Source organism: Rhinolophus hipposideros (genome assembly GCF_964194185.1).
Source record: "Rhinolophus hipposideros genome assembly, chromosome: 13".
Taxonomy (NCBI): Eukaryota; Metazoa; Chordata; class Mammalia; order Chiroptera; family Rhinolophidae; genus Rhinolophus; species Rhinolophus hipposideros.
This window is the reverse complement of record NC_138059.1, coordinates 65,242,894-65,264,507: the sequence shown is the minus strand read 5'-3', so window position 1 is coordinate 65,264,507 and position 21,614 is coordinate 65,242,894. Positions and strand designations below refer to the sequence as shown.

At 37.9% G+C, this 21,614-nt stretch overlaps 1 protein-coding gene across 13 annotated transcripts in view; it reads left to right on the top strand.

Moving 5' to 3' along the window:
* The window catches only part of EYA1 (EYA transcriptional coactivator and phosphatase 1), a 157,418-nt gene that overhangs the window by 128,374 nt on the left and 7,430 nt on the right, over nt 1-21,614 (top strand). For all 13 annotated transcript variants that reach the window (XM_081070355.1, XM_081070351.1, XM_081070348.1 and 10 more), the window contains 5 exons: nt 4,334-4,392; nt 4,500-4,660; nt 5,674-5,788; nt 5,918-6,039; nt 9,804-9,904. In XM_081070355.1, coding sequence (XP_080926481.1) covers nt 4,334-4,392; nt 4,500-4,660; nt 5,674-5,788; nt 5,918-6,039; nt 9,804-9,904 — 558 coding nt within the window. The remainder of the gene's footprint in view (nt 1-4,333; nt 4,393-4,499; nt 4,661-5,673; nt 5,789-5,917; nt 6,040-9,803; nt 9,905-21,614) is intronic.

The following is a 21,614-nucleotide window of genomic DNA, read 5'->3' as shown; positions in this document are numbered from 1 at the left end:
GGTTTTCAGACCTCCACCACCCTCTTGGACTAAAAAGTTCTGCCATTCAGCAGGAGTGTGTTCCTTTGGGTTCCAGGAAGGGTCTACAGTACGTGCCACAACTATAATTTATCACCTGTGCAGTTAGTTAATTAACTTCAGTCTTTCCTGCTAAACTGTAAGTGCCTTGAGGGCAAGGACTCATACCTTGAGGTGACTTCCAGAGCCAGCTCCTTGCTGTCATCTGCTCCCCCAGTAACTGACTCTCCTCCGGCTCCTCCCTCTTGCCTCATCCTCCAGCACAGGAGGTTTTCCTGCCTCAGGGCCTTTGTACTTGCTCTTTCCTTGGCCTGCAAGGGCCTTTCCCCAGATAACGACACAGCAGTGCCTATTACCCTTGCCTGCTGTACTTTTTTTTTTCTCTCTTTAGCATTTATCAATATCTGACATATTGTACTTTTTGCATATTTTCTTGTTTGGGTGTCTGCCCCACTAAACTGTCAGGTACAAAGTGGGAAGGATTTTTGTCTGTTAAACAAAACATTGTTATGTCCTTAGCATTTAAAAAAGCACCTAGAACGTAGTAGCCCCTTCATAAATAATCAGATACATGAGTTAGTAAATGACCAGTTCGGATGGGTGCTGTGTGCAAAATCTACTAGCCACTCAAGGGAACTACTACTTCTGCCCCAAATGGGGCCCCAGGCCAGACACCCAAACACATTAGGGGTCCTTTGGGCATCTCAAGCCATAAGAGGACAGATTAAGGCATAACCTATGCTTCAGTGAGTAAACTGGCAGTGGTGGCCGCGAGCCATGTGAAGGGCCCTCAGACTGGGATTCAGTAATGACTTGAGCTCCTTCAAACCCTATCCTGAAACTTTGGGAAGTTTATTTCAAAAGTACATTTTCAGCACATTCAGTCTTTTGAGAAGAAAAATGCATTTTCCCCTGGAATTCTGTATGTTCTCTGCAATCCGTGTCTTAAGTACCAAGTACCGTTTTTAGGACTATGTTTGGCTCCTGAAATGATGGGAAGCTTCCATTCTTGTCTTCTGCGTCTGTAGATTCTTCCCGGGAGGCTTTAAACTTCATTGTTGTTCTAGTGGCCAACCCCCTTCGGCTCCCCTCCCTCTGTTATCTAATTTGCTGGGTTTAAAACAAACGTGGCAACTGAAAAACACCCAGGTCCAGAAAGCAAAGATAACAACCTAAAATTAGGCTCTTACGAGAAACAAAGAAAGCAAGATGCCTTCTGCAAAGTGGGAGAAGGGGATATCAACATGGAGGAAATAGGATTTCCGGCTATCAGACGTAGGGATCTGCAGTTTCTAATTTGAGAGCGAATATACCTACTCAGTTCTGCTGTGAAATATATATGCTCTTCATATTCTCCATTTTTGAGGAATTAAAACTTTCTGTAGGTAAGCATGTTTTCTCATTAAGATTTTTAAAAAACACAGCAGACTTCCCAAAACATTTATACCATTATTCGTAAACTCATACAAAGACTTATGGGTAATGAATCTTCAGTATGTATGTTATGGATTCGAAATTTGTGCAATATGGTATCTTTTTATTGTTAAGTAAAAGGGGCAACAATTCCCAAAACACATTTTACACTGACATTTTAATGACTTTTTTAAATTCCTGAGGTGCTAATTAGACCTTTTCAAAACGCTCCTGATTTTGGCATCTAAGTTCCCATTAAAATCATTCTAACAAAAATTCTCCTGATACAGACATAGGATTTCCTTGTTGCCACCACACCAAACTGTGCATTAATCAAATCCCTGTGAGGTGGGTTTGGTGTCTGCAGGTAAAAACCTTGGAGCCTTTGGTACTTAATTAGAGTTGACCAAGATCCTAAACAATTCTTCAAGCGAGGGCCTCAGCCCAGGGCCAGAAAGCCTCAAATCAGGCTAGCAGGAGAAAAGAAACACAGGACAGGGCAGGACAGCAGCAGCCGTGGACTCACAGTTTGTTAGATAACTGACTTCTCTGTTAGTAATGGGTATTTACTGCTTCATTAGCTTAAGAAAAGCCTCTTAGCCTGCTTTTCCAAGGAATTCTCCCCACTCCTAGAGTCAACCCTGTAACTTGAGGTCAATTCAGATTCCTTGGATTAAATTCTTTTTAACATACCTTTTCCCCTTCTAATTCCTCAGTTACCTCCTCCTCTCTGTTCTTTTTCCCAAGAGAGAAAAATCACCATGGCATTTTGGTTTTGTTTGTTTGTTTGAGGGAGGTTTTCTGAGGTTCACTTTTGTTGTGTGTGTTTTTTTTTAACGCTAACCAGACATGCTAAAGGTAGTCATTTACCAACAACATAAAAAATTGTATTTCTGACTCGATACATGGCAGAAATTCTTTTGTTTTGCTTGTTATTTTAATTAAACTTTATTGGGGTGACAATGGTTAGAAAGGTACATAGGTTTCAGGTGTACAATTCTGTAGTACATCATCTATATATCACATTGTGTGTTCACCACCCAGAGTCAGTTCTCCTTCCGTCACCGTATATTTAAATGGCAGAAATTCTTCCTGATGGTTTAATAACTCTGTAAACCCAGAAAAAAGTATGTTGTCAAAAAACAACACAACTAGCGTTTGTCTTCTGAACTACCATCGAATGAAAACCGCTGAGAAGTTCCCAAACATGTTTTCCAGGAATGACCTGTTCTTAAAATGTGAAATTCACCGTCCACCCGTGAGGCCTCCTGGACTTGCTTTTCCTTTTTTCTTATCTGAGGTTATGGACCTCGGGAGAGCAGGAGAGGGTTACAAGGTCAAAGTCTTTTCCTCCTTGGAACTTGCTGCTTGCTGGGAGAGGGTTGCCTGGAAAATAGATGCTTTAGAGAAGAGGTTGGGGGTCAGGATTTTAATTCTGTTAGGCAACAGCTGGTTTGAGTTTCTTTCCACTTCTATCTCCTGCTCCCTTCCTCACAAATCCATGGAGAGAAAAGAATTTGTTCGGAAGGAACCAGGAACATAAAAATACACCTTCTGACGGTGGTGCTTGACGTGTGTCATCTTTGTTACAAATTGAACGTTAAGTGCCATAGGCATAGGTTGGATTTTATAAAATGAACTCTATAGGAAATATGACCAGAGCGTTCATCAGAAGGACCTTTGAAAATATAGAGGATGCGTGCCTGGAAATTTCTTTTACTAATTTTTTTTTTTTTAACTAAAACTTTTAATGGAAATACATATCATAGAGGCTTCTAGGATATCTGGAGCCTGACTGAAAAGAGAAGAATCATGACGGAAATATTAAAACATGCCAAGTGTATGTTACTTGTTTCTGGATTGGAGACCTTGGACGTCTCCAAATGAATGTGCCTTCATTTGTGCAACAAATGTTTGTTGGGTTCTGCTCTATTGAGTTCTGTGAGATCTGCTCTTCTCACGACTATGCCAGGGACTGGGGACCCAGAGGTAAGAAACAGGGTGCTCAGATGCTAACAGGTGCAAAAACGTGAACTCGGTCCAATGTAGCATTAGCCCACCATTACAGTCTCCTCTTCTAAACAGTTTACACATGGTTTGCGATGTCCAAATCAGGTCTGTTCAAATAACAGTATTCTAAAATAAACTCGTAAACCCAGTACTTGAAGATGTAACAATAATGAAATAAACAAACAAAAAAAGGGTAATAAAGTAAACAAAATTTAAAACAAGGCATGGTTTGATTGTTTCTATTTGGGTTTTGAGGTCTTCCATGCTTTTTTCCTGAGAGAGAGAGAGAGAGAGAGAGAGAGAGAGAGAGAGAGAGAGAGAGAGAATAAAACTCACATCTCTCAAATCAATGGCAAACCAGTAACAGATTTTTTGTCTGGGCTCGTCGGCACACTGGCCTCAGGCTGTGTTGGTGTGTGGCTCGACAGCAATCAGAGGTCATAATTTCATTGGCAGTTAGCATCAGGTTTAATTTTTCTAGCATGTTCCGTTTACCGAAATGTCTGGTTTCAGTTATGCCGAGGCCTTGACTGAATCAGCTTGGAGCAGCATGATGTCTTCAGGTACCTGAGGTTTATGGGACACATATGCTAATTGTTTTCAATCACTTTCCTTTCTAAACACAAAAATGTGTTTTCTGAAGCCGAATCACAGTAGTCCTTAATGACATTGCTCGTTTCTGATATTATTAAAAGAGGACCTGAAGTAGGTAAAAAATGTCATTTTTAACAAGACTGCCACCTACTGATTGACATAGTTGGAAACCAGTCCAATTAAAGTTAGGGGTGGGGGGTTTGGGGGATTTAAATAGCCGTGTGTGGTTTTAAAAAAAATAATAATAAAAGGAAATGATTTTTGAAAACTGACATGTATCATTTTAATTGCATTTCAGGAATGTGACCAAGTTCATATAGACGATGTCTCTTCAGATGATAATGGCCAGGACCTGAGGTGAGCCCATAGCCACACAAAGTGGTTGTGTCCATTTTATAGTTTAACAGCTCAGCTAATTAAGATGAACTTTGGTTTAACTTTGGGCTTCTCTTGCATCTAAATAGCACATATAACTTTGGAACAGATGGCTTTCCTGCTGCGGCCACCAGCGCTAATTTATGCTTGGCAACCGGCGTGCGGGGCGGTGTAGACTGGATGAGAAAGTTGGCTTTCCGCTACAGACGAGTAAAAGAGATATACAACACTTACAAGAATAATGTCGGAGGCAAGTGACTGTCACCAATAATCACACTGGGTTAGTTAAGACAGTGTCTAGGTAAAATTCTCAAAGGACCACACACTCTTCTGTGACACGTTTTTGGATATCATAGCCATTTTTTAGGATAGCGTCATCGAACCAGTGATTTATTCTACGTAATTTAGTGACAAAAATGTTAGCCTAGGGCCAGCAGTCCTGGTTAGACGAGTTTAGGCCTGGCCCCCTTATTTACCAGTAGAGGCGGGAGCTGGAGTGAGTCCCTTCACCTCTGTGACCTCCACTTGTCCTTCCAGTGCAGTGGGTTGAACAACCCTCGCCCAAATGACTTGAGATGGCTCATAAAGCTCCTTCTACTGAGCAGATATTTGTATTAGTTTGGATCTTTTCACTGTGGTTCCAAATGGCTTTCACACAAGAGGGAATATATTGGCTTAATAATGAAAAGTTTGGGAAGGAGGGGTGTTGGTTTCCAGCAGAAGTTCAAATCAGAGGCTCAAATCATACCACTGGGAATCTTTTGCCTAGGATTTCTTTTGGATAGGAGTCATTCTAGATCACTGCCTCTCAGAAGGTGGCAAAAGGACCCCTGGTAGATCCGGGTGTATATTTTACCCATTTAGTACCTCCATTGGGTGGGAAAATGTCGTCCCCAACAGATCCAGTGAAAGTTCCAAGACAGACTTGCAGTGGCCAAGCCATGGTCATACGCCTACCCTGGCAGCCAGAAGGGAGGGTCAGCTCTGCCCAAACTACATGGTTAGAGGAGTGGGTGCAAGGAGGCTCCCCAAGAAGAAGAGATGCCTTCTCTAACCAGAAAGAGGGATGCTAGGAAGGCAAACTCATAGGTGTTTTCCTACAGTACTAAATAAAGATTTATCAAATGAATGCTACTATGTGGAAAGTTACGTGGTGTACTATAAAGCTTGAGGGTGGTAGTAGCAGTGGCATTGGATGTTTATGATTGATAAAGGTAAATAGACACGTCGGTAAGGAAGTAGTTTGTGCTTTTAAATCCACAGGGCTGCTGGGTCCGGCCAAGAGGGAAGCCTGGCTGCAGCTGAGGGCTGAGATCGAAGCCCTGACAGATTCCTGGCTGACCCTGGCCTTGAAAGCACTCACGCTCATTCATTCCCGGTAAGCTCTCCCCAAGTCACTTTGTGGTGCCTTTGCTGGAAAACGGGCTCTGCTTGTGCTCATTCATTTTCGAGATTTATTTTTCAACAGTCTTTTTTTTTTTTTTTTTCTTTCTCTCTGTTCTCATAGGACGAATTGTGTGAATATTTTAGTAACAACTACTCAGCTTATCCCGGCATTGGCGAAAGTCCTGCTCTATGGATTAGGAATTGTATTTCCAATAGAAAATATTTACAGTGCAACTAAAATAGGTGAGTTGCTTTTGCTTTGTTCTGATTTGTTTTACAATCGACTCTTCTCCTTCAGGCTGGTAAAAATGAAAGGCAGTAAATGAGGCATTGTTTCAGAATGCTGGGTGTCAGAAAAACTAGAATAATTAAACTAATTTGATTGTTAAAATTGGCTCTAGACATGAAGAGAAATACAAATCATAATCCACATAGTTTTAATCAGAAAATTTCACTACTGGCCAACATTATACATTGGCCAGGATCGATTCTGGATTATCTTATTTTTCTTTTAGGCAACATCAACAAAAATATCTTATAAGCTAAAACAAATAATAGTATAGAGATGTACAAGTAGAAATTAAAACTGTAATCACAGATGTCTTTAAATTATTGCTGGAACTAATTTTTGTTCATTTTATTTTAATTCAAAATGCATAAACATTTGAGTTTCCATTTTTGTTATGGGGATACAAGAAAAGATTAAGTTTTTGCAAGAAGGAAACATAGTTGGAGAAAGAACACTAATGTGAAATTTAGTTAGAATATAAATCAAGACAGAATAAAAGTGGGGTAAAAAAAGAAGGCACAACTCTTGTTCTTAGAGAATTCACTATCTAGCAGGGGAAGAAGACATCTAAATAAATTGAAAATGATAAAGAAGTATATAAAAGAGCATTTATCAAGTATTTATTAGATACCCAGAACTATAATGAGCATTCTGCATACTAAAATTGATCTCACAACCTTGCCATATTACAAATGAGGAAACTGAAGCTTGGAGACTTATTTGTTCAAGTTAATAGCTAATAAAGATAAGGGACAAACTAGGTAGCTCTGATTCCAAGATCCAGACACTTTTCCACATGCTTGGGGTGGGAAGTGGTCCTACCACTAAGTGCCTGAATGAGCACACCATTGAAAAAGTGGAAGCATTCACTCCCACCCAGGAGAAGGCTGAGGTCAAGTGTCAGTGAAAGCCAAAGGGGAGAAATGACATCCTAGCTGGGTATAGAAGGATAAATACGAGTTTACCAGGTCGACGGGCTAGTGAGAACGAAGGGACAGAGAAATTAAAACATGTTCCCTTCTGAGGGACTTTTGAGTGGCCCTTCAGTGTTCATGGAATGCTGAAGCTGAAAAGTTAGACCTGGGTCTACTCATACATGGCCTTGTATGTCACCCTAATGAGATGTTATTTTAGTGAGTCCTGAGGAAGGGGGAGGAGTATCCTGGTAGGTGGGAAGAAGGTTGTTTTTGGCTGCTCAACTCTAAAGAAAGGGGCAGAAATGGATTTCCTGTAGGTCTAACTCTCCACTTTTATACCTCTTCAAAGAACTTACTAAATCATTGCTAACAAATTGCTTATACAATTATTTGTTTATAGTCTGACTTCCTTATGAGACCATAATATCCTCGATAGTTGAGTCTGTCTTCATGCTGATCACTGTAGCTATAGTGCCCAGTACATTGTAGGTGCTCAGTTTGTTGAATGAAATATATGAATAATGGTAATTTATTCTGAAGAAGGCTGCCACTAAGGTTTCCTTAGGCAACTGGGTCAGTGGTGACACTATTAACTGGTGGGGAAATCAGGGTTGATTATAAAGACAAAGGTTTGATCTTACCAATGTTGAGTTTGAGGAGCCTATGGTATATTCCAATAGCCCTGTGAAGGTGGAAATAGTTGGAATTTGAGAATGACTGATGACACCTGAGAAGGGCCAAGAACAGAATGCCAGGGAATTCTTATAAAAAGAAAGGAATATACCAAATAGAAGAGAATAGAATTCCTGGTAGCCTGAGAAAGCCAGAATTTTCAAATGTTCTCCTGTCCCATAAAAATAGCAGTCATGTGTTTACCCTCTCTGTATCAGTAAAGAAAAATCATATTGTGCTTTGCAAACAGGGATCCAAGGTAAAGGTTTATCAGTGCAAATTCAGAACAAATTCATAAAGTCAGAACAAATTCCAAAGAGGAATATAGGACAGAACAAAAGAACAGGCAGTGTATTATGTCCCATATATTGAACTTTAATCCCAAATAATTTGAAAATGTGAGGGTGACAGGAAATTACAATAACGATCAAGTAAATATTTTTTAATGAGAATTTTGTTTGTAATATTGGACTTTTATTTTTTTTCAGCACAGAGTAAAAATTAGAATTCAAATTATGTGGTGGTATAGAAATTATCTCAAAACCAGAAGTAGGTAGGATACCTTTCAATGATATTTTTAATAAGCAAAGTTAAGATTAAAACCCCTATAGTTAGTGCTAATTTTACTGTAGAATGATCAATGCAGAAAACCCAGGAATTTTCCTTGTAGACAAAATAGCAAAGCCTTGGGAGCAAATGACTGGTATCTTGCGTAGCTGAGCTATGATGTCCTTTCAACAAAAATGGGTTTATCAGAATGAAAACTTCAGATAAGACCTCAAATCAGCTTCTGAAATTCAGCTTCAGTTTTTAAATCTTTATTGTGAGAAATGTCTACATGACCCCAAATTCACAATGAAGCCTATAGGAGATGGCATACACGTGGGAATTGTTTTGTCCATCGCTTCACCTTTACAAAACATTAAGTTTACCTTCCCATTTTCCAGGAAAAGGAAACTTTGCAAAAACATCTTAACATGTCCCTCTAAGGAGGGAAAATGTTTCATGACATCCAAGTTTTGGGTTGTATGTTTTTGCAGTGAAAACTATACTTTGTATTTGTTTCTTAAAGTGATTTAATATTTCACAGTTTAGTGGGCAACTAAAGAAGCATTGAAATTACATCCTTTGAATAAGGCAGGCCCTATTTCGTTTGGTCAGATGCAAAGTAGAGATTTTAGTGCAAAATACAAATATAAAGCAGACATTTGTTTAAGCAAACAAGCAATTTGTTCGCGTGTATATCTGATCCTTATTTGAAAGAGAGGCAGTCCTCGCTCAGCCATTCACATTTGAAAACTATAAACTGCCCCATTGTCCATTAAAATGACCCTCTTGGCAGCCCAGGACCTGGAACAGCAGTTTCTTCTCTAAGAAGCAACAATGGCTGCATTAACAGCAGGGATGTCCTGAGAGTGTAGCCAAGTCATGACATGGGAAAGAATAGATAGATAAAGGTATTCTGTTACCTGCACCCACTTTTCCTCTAGGAAAGTGCTTTACTGAACATTAGATGCCTGGGTACGGCAAGCATGACCTCCCTGTAGGGCCCCAAATTACCCGGCATTTATTTCAGAAACAGGTTTACAAGAATATTTCAGGTAAACACATTAGGCTTTGAAGTGGTCTTGAATCCAAAGAGAATCCCAGCCTGAAAATGAAGGGATGATAAACTCATTCCAGTGTGTGGTTTCTTCGTTGATTTTCATGCTTCTCAACAGCTTTTGAATCAGACATCATTTTCAGAGTTTGATGGATCAGAAAACATTTTTAAAATGTTGTAGAATCACATGCCTTTGTTTAATCTCAGCTTGTAGGAAAAAGTGTGACTGCAAAGCAGTCCTTTTCCCCTCCAAACTGCGGTTTAATAAGTGAATCCTTGGGAAAAGAGTACTAAAATTGTCAGTTTCCAAGAAAATGGGACACCCGGGTAACCGACCTACAATTTTAATGTATTGTGCTCTTCCAAATGCGACCCAGATGGCATGCAAAAGTACCCTCCTAGTCATACAAGTAGGTGAGCGTTGAATTACAAGTATGAGAAAAGCATTTCATATAACCAAAGTCCAGCGCTGTAGCACTGGGGTACCCCATCTTGACATTTGTTGTCATTTATTTTTGTTTATTAGGAAAAGAAAGCTGTTTTGAGAGGATAATTCAAAGGTTTGGAAGAAAAGTGGTGTACGTCGTTATAGGCGATGGTGTGGAAGAAGAACAAGGAGCAAAAAAGGTGAGTGTTCCAGACGTTGTGTCCTGTGCCATTGCATTCGCCCGAGTCCTCCAGATTCTCAGAGCGGGATCATTCCCACAAGTTGTGTCTCTGAACCACATTATTATGCATGTGTCCAGAACCGTAAGCACTGAAAAAGGGCAGTGTAGACTTAAATACAAAGTGATCTTTAGGACGAGGGGTGTACGCAAGCCCAGGGGTCATGGATGGTTGGTTTTCATGGAGTGTAGACTTTGGTTTGCTGTTCGGGAGCAGACAAGAAGGCTTAGTGCCGTGGCCATAGGCCAGAATAGAGATACCACATGTGCTACGCTCATGCCGCTTTCTGCACCCACTGCAGACATGGCCAGGTTATTAAAACCGTGTGTTACCTGAGCCGGATGCCACCTAAGAACCCTCCACACATCACTTCAGAAAGGTTCTGCCAGTGGCCCGAGTTGGCCTACAGGACTCTTTGCTGAGCCTTCTTTTATCAGAACATGAGGTCGCCGCCTTGCTTCTCCTGAGAGACTCGGAAAGGGAGAAGGGAGCGATGCAACAAGAGGTCGCTAGTCTATGGTTCTTTTTCTTTTTATTCTTCTGCATCTTTTCAAGTGTCATTCCGTCATGTCCCTTAGCAAAAGCTTTCTCATTCATGTACCTTATAGTATTTTTATTTTTTTTAATTTATTGGGGTGACAATTGTTAGTGAAATTACATAGATTTCAGGTGTACAATTCTGTATTACATCATCTATAAATCCCATTGTGTGTTCACACTTTATAGCATTTTTAAAAGGGGAAAAGATGAGGGGACCACATTCCGGAAGCTGGCACTTAGAGTCTTCACAATCTAGTAATAACCTACGTTTCCCATGTTTCCCACACTTGCTCCTGACTTTGGGGTCACGTTGGTCTGCTGACCTTCCTTTGGCTGCTTCCAGCACTTCTTCCCTGCTATTGCCTCCACTTGGAATGTATTTTTTCCGGGTGCCCTACTGTCATCTTACTTTTCAAATTCCAGTTCATGCACCAGCTTTTCTATTTCCTGTTTGTAAGAGTTCAGTTGAAGGAGCATGTACTTTTTTTATACTTTCATTGGAGAAGTTGTTGTAAATAGCTTGGATTCTTGAGCCGGACCCGCCGCTGACCAGTTCTGTGACTTTGAACAAGTTACTTACCTTTTTCTTGTTCCTTATCTCTAAGTGGGGATAATACTAGCACCTCGCTCATTGGGCTATTTTAAAGATTAGATTTAGTTAAGATATGTAAAGTCCATAAAACAGAGCCTGACACATATCAAATGTGCAATCAATTATTTGTATATGTGCCTGTTTTCAGCAGGAAAGTATGAGCTGCAGAGAGGTAGGGATCTTCTTTTGCTTTGGTTTGTTGTTTGAGACTGTCTTCAAAGTATTTTACAACTCCCTAACTCTTGACACAGTCATACTCTATAAATATTTTATGAGATTAATCAACAATTTTCCCTTCCCTTCCCCACACACTCATGGAAATTACTGTGTATTTCCATAAAAGATGCAACAATTCAGTTTTTCTGGAATATTCTAGTATGTACCAGAAGTAGCACAAAAAGTCACCAGAATATAAATGCAGCATTAAGCAGGACACATGGTCCGTCTTGTTATAGAGTCTAAAGCTGACATCATTCTCCTTCAGTGCCTCTGAATTCCAATAAAAACATAGAAGCTGACCCCAGTCCTTTAAATATTAGATTTTTCCCTTATACTCTTACATCCACAGTGTGCCCAGGATTATATGCTCCGCAAGTGTGATCGGCACTGGTGGGTACCCACGCACACTTCAGATCCAGTAGACCTTGATGCTCAGCAGAATTTGTCATGTAACGACTAGTTCTGACATTCCAACTTTACCAATGGCCAACCACCATCGTCATTAGGTATATACACTAACCCTTTGGGCTATCTTCACAAGAGGAAATCTTTCCCAGACTACATGTAGAATACCCAAAACTCAACCCTGGAAAGTTAAAGAGGATTTCCAGCGGGAACCCAGACTCGGGTCTTTTTCCTGGGAAGCTTCTGGAATCCCCATGCCATTCCTAGACAGAATCTCCTAGCGGCTCAAGGGGTCTGGAATAGATTTGCTCCTCTGAGCAGTGCAGAACTGAAGAGCAGCACTTCCTGCCGGGTGACCCAGGGCCAAAGGTGGGAGTTGGCCTTCCAGACTGGACCTTCTCTCTCCAGTATTCACCAGAAAGTTTTCGTTTCAGGAGAAGATTGCCAAAATGGAGCCTTTCAGCTTGTGGTAGGCAGACGGATGCTTAGGAAAGTGGTGACTTAAAATGCAAGGAACACATGCAATTCTTTGGGCCCCTCCAAGGTTTCTGTGGGTGCGTCCCTTCCTAAACCTGTCTGAGCAGTATGGTCCTTAGGTGCTTGGTTGGCATGGATGAACACAACATGGAAAAAGTAAAGGAATTCGTGGTCTGAGGTTAGAATGAAAGTAGTCATAGGACTAAGAGTATTTGTGCTCTTTGAAGAACAGGTAAAATTGTTTCCACTATTTATCTTTGTGTGTTGTTTTTACTTGGGGCACACACACCCTACACCAAAAAGTAGTAGGCAGCTGCCTACAAAGAACATCCTCTCTGAATTTTTTCACTGAGTACTCCAGCTTCAACTTTTTGTTTTGATTTCCTGGGATGTGTGGGAACTGGGACAAAACTGTGACCAGGAGCTAAATGACTGTGTATGTGTGAATGTAAAGTGTACAGATTTGTCCAAAGGTTCAGATTCCTAAATGATCGCACAAAAGATTTAGATGTCATCAAATCTATCATCCAGAGTGACAAGCTGCCCATTTCTTACGTTCTGTCTAGCCTTTTTTTTTAGGTTAACTAGTATTTAAAAATTGCAGTACTTTTGTGCATAATTAAAGGGACAAAGACCTAATGAGTCACAATAGATAATATCTTTAAAGTGGAGTTCTACACAAAGATAGAGAATATTGACTATTTAACTTAGGGGAAAGACTAAAATTCATCAGTATTCCAGTTTAAAACGTACATATAAAAATTCAAGCTAAAGAAATAAAGAGATGGTTATCCATGCTATAAGTGCATTAATAATCGTTATGGTAAGGAACAAGAATTCCTATCAATTATAAAGCCCTTAGTATGTCCCAGACCCTCCATTAGGTACTTCCTACTCATTATCTCATTAAATCCTCACAGTAAATCAATGAGAAAGGAATCCTTAGGTCCAATTTACAGATGAGAAAAAAGAGGCACAGGAAGGTAAATAATTTGGCCAAGTTCACACAGTTAGAAAGTGTGGTCAAACTAGTCTGTAAGCCAATTATGTCTGTGAGATTTAGCACAAAATTTGTTCAAATTATAAATGGTATTTACATATCTTAAATATGATTTGACTTACAAAAGGGAATTTTCATGCTTTTTAAATTATTAAAGTGTGTAATATTCATGTCTTTCCTTTTAGTAAGTAGATATAGCTATTTAGTATCCTCTTTCCTCTGATTTTATATTTATGATTAAAATTTTAAAAATAGAATATCTGATACATAATTTATAGTTCATAAGCAGTTTAGATTATTAAATAAAATAGTGAACCAGTGAAGTTCTGCCAGCTTGAGCACTAAAATATTTTTCAAAATCAAAGCATTTTGCATTGCTCCTAAACTGATTTTAACCATTTAGCTGGTCTCTCTTAATTTCCTATGTCCTTGTAAAAATCTAGTACAACACTCTTTTCCCTGTGAAGATGTCTTTTATCTCCCTAAATAATGTTCTTTTGCTAAAGTATGTAGTTGTTGTTGTTGTTTTAATCCCAGAAATGAAAACCAGTGATTATTCTGCCAGTTGCCTGTTTTGTTCTGGACAACTGAAGTCTGGTTTGTCATCCTTGTTCTTTTTGACAATATAGTTCCCAGGATTTTCCTCAGCAATTTCATCTAATTCTATAATTTTTATCATTAAAAAACACCCCTTCAGAGAGAAAACGTTAGAAATACCTTTGTTTATTTAAAAGAAGAACATTGTTCCATAAAGATCTCTTGCAAGAGTCTTCTGCGAGCACCTCTGTTCCTAGAAAGACGAGAGAGAGAATGTGGGAAGCCATCTGTGAATGTCTTTCTTTGACATGTGTCTTTTGTTGTGAAAATCTGCTATGCCTTTTTTTAACTATAAAATTCTTTGTTTCCCTGTACAACATACCTTGAGTGAAAATAATTAGCCATAGGATTTTTTTTTAAATCAAAATGTTAAGTAATGGTCTCCTACAGTTTTCATTTCTAGAATACAATTGGCCTTGTTTTTTTATAGCTCCACAACTAAACTTATTTATTTCTCAGGGAACTCCTTAAAATGAATAATATCGGGGGGGAAATGGCAAGCAACTGTGATTCTAAATAATGACAAAGGCTTCACCAAAAAAACATCCATTTTAAATGTCCTCTAAAAACTTATTAAAATCCAAGATGAAGCTGAGAATCTAATGCTCGATTCTAAGCTTATTCAGGAGACAAATAAGGTGCTTTTGTTAAAAAGATAACATATTTAATGCAATTTTTTGCTTTTAGTTTTATTTCAATGAGATGGGGATCATAGTGGATTTTATTATTTTAAAGCCATTACTTTCATTGAGTACTTGGGGAATGAGCACATAGTACTGTATACCAGGGGTTTTTTTTAATGCAGTGACTTTATTTTTTTCTTTTTGTTTTCTTCAGATACCCACCAGGGGAATTGCTGGGTCATATGGTAGTTCTATTTTAGGTTTTTGAGGAACCTCCATACTTGTTTTTTTTTTTAATTTTATTATTATTTTTTATTAGTTTCAGGTGTACAAAAAACAACATAATGATTAGACATTTACACCCCTCACAAAGTGATAACCACCCCCCAAAATCTACGACCCCTCTGGCATTGTTCAGAGCTGTTACAATACCATTGACTATATTCCCTATGCTGTACTTTACATCCGTGACTGTATACACAGAGGGTGCCAAAAAAATGTACACACATTTTAAGAAAGATTTTTACTTTCTTAAAATGTGTACACGTTTTTGTCACCCTGTGTGTGTAAATATATTTTTATATATTTATATATTTAAATATATATATTTAATTATAGTTGACATTCAATATGATTCTACCTCAGCTTTACGTGTATAGCACAGTGATCCGGCATCTATGGAAAACAATATGGAGGTTCCTCAAAAAAACTGAAAATGGAACTACCTTATGACCCAGAAATTTCACTCCTGGGTATTTATCCAAAGAAATCCAAAATACTAATTCAAAAAAATAAATGCACCCGTATGTTTATTTCAGTGCTCTTCACAATAGCCAAGATATGGAAACCACCGAAATGCCCATCAATAGACGATTGGATAAAGAAACTGTGGTACATTTATACAACGGAGTATTACTTAGCCATTAAAAAAGAAGGAAATCTTACCATTTACAACATGGATGGGCCTAGAGAATATTATGCTAAGTGAAATAAGTCAGACTGAGAAAGACAAATACTATATGACCTCACTTTACATGTGGAATCTAAAGAACAATAAAAGAGCAAACAAAATAGAAATAAACTCAGAAACAGAGAAAAAACTGACGGTTCCTCCATACTGTTTTCCATAGTGGCTGCACCAGTTTGTAATCCCAACAATGCACAGGGGTTCCCTTTTCTCCACATCCTTGCCAACTCTTGTTGTTTGGCTATTATCAAAAAAAGACAACAAATAACTAATCTGACAGGTGTGATGTGATACCTTATTCTGGTTTTGATTTGCATTTCCCGAATGACAAGTGACGTTGATCATCTTTTCGCATGTCTGTTGGCCATCTATATGTCTTTTTGGAAAACTGTCTATTCAGGTCCTCTGCCCATTTTTAAATCAGATTGGGTTTGTTTGTTTTTTTTTTTCCCCTGATGTTGAGTTATGTAAGTTCTTTATATATTTTGGATATTAACTCCTTGTCAGATAAAACATTTGTGAATATATTCTCTCTTTCAGTGGGTTGTCATTTTGTTTTGTTGATGGTTACCTTCCCTGTGCATAAGCTTTCTAGTATGTTTTCTTCTAGGAGTAGTATGGTTTCTGGCCTTACACTTAATCCTTAAATACTTACATTTAATTCTTAAATCCATTTTGAGTTTATTTTTGTATATGGGGTAAGAAAGTGGCCCCGTTCCATTTTTTGAATGTAGCTGTCCAGTTTTCCCAACATTTATTGAAGAGATGTCTTTTCCCCGTTGTATATTCTTGCTTCCTCTATTGTAAATTAATTGACCATGTAATAATGGATTTATTTCTGGGCTGTCTATTCTGTTCCATTAATTTATGTGTCTGTTTTTATGCCAATACCATACTGTTTCGATACTATAGCCTTGTAGTATATTTTGGTATCAGGTAGCGTGATACCGCCACCTTTGTTCTTTTTCAAGAATGCTGTGGCTACTCAGGATCTTTGGTGGTTCCATATAAATTTTAGGATTATTTGTTCTAGTTCTATGAAAAAATGTCATTGGTATTTTGATAGGGATTGCATTGAATCCGTAGATTGCTTTGAGCAGTATGGACATTGAAATGATGTTAATTCTTCCAATCCGTGAGCACAGTATATCCTTCAATTTATTTGTGTCATCTTCAGTTTCTTTCATTAGTGTCTTACAATTTTCAGAGTACAAGTCTTCCATCTCCTTGGCTAAATTTATTCCTAGATATGTTTTTTGACGTAATTATAAATGGAATTGTTTCCTTGATTTCTATTTCTAATAGTTCATTTTAATGTTTAGAAATGCAACATATTTCTGCCTATTAATTTTGTATCCTGTGACTTTACTGAATTCATTTCTTAGTTCTAATAGTTTTTTGTAGAGTCAAGTTTTCAATATGTAGTATCCTGTCATCTAAACAGTTTTACTTCCTCTTTCCAATTTGGTGTCATTTATCTCTTTTTCTTCTCTGATTGCTGTGGCTAGGACTTCCAATACTATGTTGAATAAAAGTGGCAAGAGTGGGCATCTTTGTCTTGTTCCTGATCCCTTTATTATGTTGAGGTATGTTCCCTCTACACCCACTTTGTTGAGAGTTTTTAATCATAAATGGATGTTGAATTTTCTCAAATGCTTTTTTTTGTCTTCATCTATTGAGGTGATCATATGATTTTTATCCTTTATTTTGTTGATGTGGTGTATCGTATTGATTTGTGGATGTTGAGTCATCCTTTCATCCCTGCAAGAAATCCCACCTGCTCAGGGTGTATGAGCCTTTTAACATATCAAATTTAGTTTGCTAATATTTTGTAGAGAATTTTTGCATCTATGGTCATCAGGGATATTGGTTTGTAATTTTCTTGCTTTTTAGTGTCTGTCTGGTTTTGGTATCAGGGCAATACTGGCCTCATAGAATGAGTTTGGAAAAGTTCCTCCCTCTTCAATTTTTTGGAATAGTTTGAGGAGGATAGGTATTAATTAATTCTTCTTTAAGTGTTTCGTAGAATTTTCCTTTGAAGCCTTCTGGTCCTGGACTTTTGTTTGTTGGGAGTTTTTGATTACTGATAATAGGTTTGTTCAAATTTTCTATTTCTACATAATTCATCTTGGTAGGTTGTATGTTCCTAGGAATTGATCCATTTCTTCTACATTGTCCACTTTGTTGGTATATAATTGTTTATAGTATTCTTATGATCCTTTGTATTTCTGTGGTGTCTATTGTAACCTCTCTTTAATTTGAGCCCTCTTTCTTCCTTGATGAGTCTGGCTAATGTTTTATCAATTTTGTTTATTATTTCAAAGAACCAGCTCTTAGTTGTGATATTTTTATGGTTTTTTTTCCATCCTGATTTTTATTTCTTTCCATCTACTAACTTTGGCTTTTGTTTGTTTTTCTTTTACCAGTTCCATTAGATATACAGTTTGTTTTGTTTGAGATTTTTCTTCAATCTTGAGGTAGGCCTGTATCACTATATAAACATACCCTTAGAACTGCTTCTGCTGAATCCCATAGACTTTAGACCATTGTGTTTCTATTTTCATTTATCTTGAGGTAATTTTACAATTTTTCTCTTTGATTTCTTCATTGAACATTGATTGTTTAGTAGTGTGTTGTTTAGCCTCCCATGTTTGTGTTTGTCTAGTTTTCTTCTTATAATTGATTTCTAGTTTCCTACCGTTGTGGTCGAAAATATGTTTGATATGACTTCAATCTTCTTAAATTTATTGAAACTTGTTTTGTGGCCTAACGTGATTTATCCTGAAGAATGTTCCATGTGTACTTGAACAGAATGTGTATTCTGTTTTGGATGGAGTGTTCTGTATCTCTTCAGTCCATCTTGTTTGGTAATGTGTCATTTAAGGCCACTGTCTTCTTGTTGAGTTTCTGTGGAAATGATTTAGCCATTGAGGAAAGTGGGATGTCACAGACCCCTACTGTTACTGCAATACTGTCAGTCTCACCTTTTATGTCAGTATTCATGGATGTTCTTAGGTGCTTCTATGTTGGGTGTATAGAAGTCTAGCAGTGTTACATCGTCGTCTTAAACTGATCCCTTTCTCATTATGTAATGCCCTTTGTCTCTTGTTACAGTCTTTGTTTTAAATTTTGTTTGATAGAAGTATTGCTATCCCAGCTTTCTTTTTGTTTCCATTTGCACGCTACATATTTTTTCCATCCCTTTACTTTCAGTCTGTGCATCTTTCAATATGAAGTGAGTCTCTTGTAGGCAGCATATGTATGGGTCTGTGTCTTCTGATTGGAGCATATGGTCCATTTTTAAAATCCATCCTATGTCTTTTGATTGGAGCATTTAGTCAATTTATATGTAAAGTAATTATTGATAGGTATGTACTTACTTCCACTCTCCGAATTTTTTTTTTCTGTGACTTTCTTCTCTTGCTTTCCTCCCTTGTGAGTTAATGTTTCTTTAATGCTTTCTTTTGCTTTCTTTTTCTTTTTTGTGTATCTATTGGAGGTTTTTGGTTTGTGGTCACCATGAGATTTATAGATAATAATCTATGTATATAACAGTCCGTTTTAAGTTGACGGTCACTTAAGTTTGAACACATTCGAAAAGCACTACATATTTACTCCCTTCCCTTCCCTCACATTTTATGGTTTTAATGTCACATTTTACATTGTGTTTGTGTGTATATCCCATAACAAGTATTGTTACTATATATGATTTTACCACTTTCGTCTTTTAACCTTCATACTAACTTTATAAGTGATTGATCTAGTATTACGTTTTTCTTTACTAGTGAGATTTAATTTCTTATTTCTAGTTTTGGCTTTTTGTTTTCTGCTTAAAGAAGTTTCTTTAACATTTCTTATAATGCTATTTTAGTGGTGAAAAGCTTTTAGTTTTGTTTATCTGAGAAACTATCTCTCCTTCAATTCTGAATTATAACCTTGCCAGGTACAGTATTCTTTTATGCAGATTTTCCCCATCATCAGTTTGAATAAATCATGCCACTTTCTTCCTGCAATTTCCGCTGAAAAATCAGCTCATAATTTTATGGGTGTTCTCTTGTACATAACTAGTCATTTCTCTCTAGCAGCTTTTAAGATTTTTCTTTTAGTTTTATTTGAGAAATCACTATCACTGATTATAGTGAATTTTATTATTCTAAAGCCATTATATTCATTTAGTACTTAAGGAACATATACTATACTCCATATGCCAGGTCTTGAATCAGATTTTCTTCCATGCTTATAAAACTCACTTAGGCTTAGAGACGAAGCAGGTATACAAATAAAAAAAAGAGCAATGTTGTGTAATGACCTTCATGCTGAGTTCTTGGAATAATCTATTTCCTGAGATCTCTTTATTTACAATTTGGGAGGTATTTGTACTTCCATATGCAAATTTTCTAGATAATGTATGCATAGGAAAGCATAGATATGTTCATTTTTTTACACAAATGGTAACTGTACACTTTTTTCACTTAACAGGACATCCTGGCAGTTATTCCACATCAGTACATGTGTCTCTAGCTCTTTTAAATGGCTGTCAGTAATGCATCATGCGGATGTGCTATATAATTGAACGCGTGCCCTCGGGCTGAACATTTAGGTGGTTTCCAGCATTTACTATTATAAACAGGTCTGCAGTAAATGGTCTTTATGTGGTCTGTTCATGGGCAAGTGTATCTAAATTTCTAGAAATGCAATACGGGGCCAAAGGTTATGTGCCCTTATGTTTTTGAAACATTTTACTAATAGATTTTTAATAATTCAGCATAACTCCCCTTACATGCGAGTGTCCGCGAACCCAGCTTTTGGTGTTGTTGGTTTTATGTGTAACCAGAAGGGATAAATGCCAAATGTCAGATGAGGAGGAAAAGTGACATGGAAAGCTGACATAAGGGAATTTGGAAAGGTGCACGTATGGGCAGGAGGATCAGAAAGAATGTGTCATTATTTCCCCATTATTCAGGGAATATTTTTGTTCTAATGACCGCCAAACATGTGCTCCTTCCCAAGGTGTAGACCTTGGTACCTACTTCTCACGATCTATCTAATCTTAATGAACGATTCATACACACATCATAATTGCACCTATCATTTCTGTTAATATTCTGGTTAGCTGTGTTTTTATTCCCAGGGCTCTAGTATAGGCTCTCGTAATATCCCAGGTCATCCCATCTCAATACCAGCAAATGCTTTCAGCTTTCACAAACCAGTTCACATTTGCTTTGCTGTTCTCTACCTCCAAACCATCAGCAAGTCACATGACTTCTCTCTCCACAACGTCTCCTATCCTTTGTACTTACTCCCTTTCCACTGTCCTCCTGCCTAGTTTTTCTGCTGCCACCTCCAACCCATCCTTCCCTAAGTGCCGCACTAAATTGCTTAACGTTCTTCCTTCCTAGCTAGATATTTCAAAAGCATCTACCTGGGAACATCTTCTTCTATTAGTCTTTATCATGAACACCCCTTTCTAGCCCCATCACCTCCACACTAAATGCTCTGTGCATTCCACCTGTTAGCCTTGTCACATACCATCTTCTGACTGGGAGTCCCATCCCTTTCCCTTATGCCTAACCACCTTTACCCATTCTTCAAATTCAATGCAGGCCTACCTTAGTCTTTCCAGCTTACAGCAAAGCTCTCTTCTCCCAGAATGTATCATTTTGATTCTTTTTTGGTTGGTTGAGATGTAACTGACCTACAGCACTGTATAAATTTAAGGCGCACAGCATAAGGACTTGACTTATATTGTGAAATGATTACCACAATAAATTTAGTTCACATCCATCACCTTATAGAGATACAAAAAGAAAGGGATTTTTCCCTTGTGATGAGCACTCTTAGGGTCAACTTTCAAATCTACCATATAGCAGTGCTAACTACAGTCGTCGTGTTATACATCTTATAACTGGGCGTTGGTGTCTTTTGACCACCTTCATCCAATTCTCCTACCTGTCACCTCTAGTAACCACAAATTTGATCCCTTTTTCTATGAGTTTTGGGTGGGGAAGTTGTTGGGTTTTGGTTTTTTTAGATTCTGCATGTATGTGAGATCATACAAAATTTATCCTTCTCTGTCTGACTTAATTTAATTGAGCAATTAAGCATAATGTCCTCAAGGTCCATGTTGTCACCAATGGCAGGATTCCCTTCATTCTTAAGGCTGAATAATGTTCTAATGTGTATGTAACCCACAACTTCTTTAGCCATTCATCTGCCTATGAACACTCAGCATGTTTCTGTGTCTTGGGGAT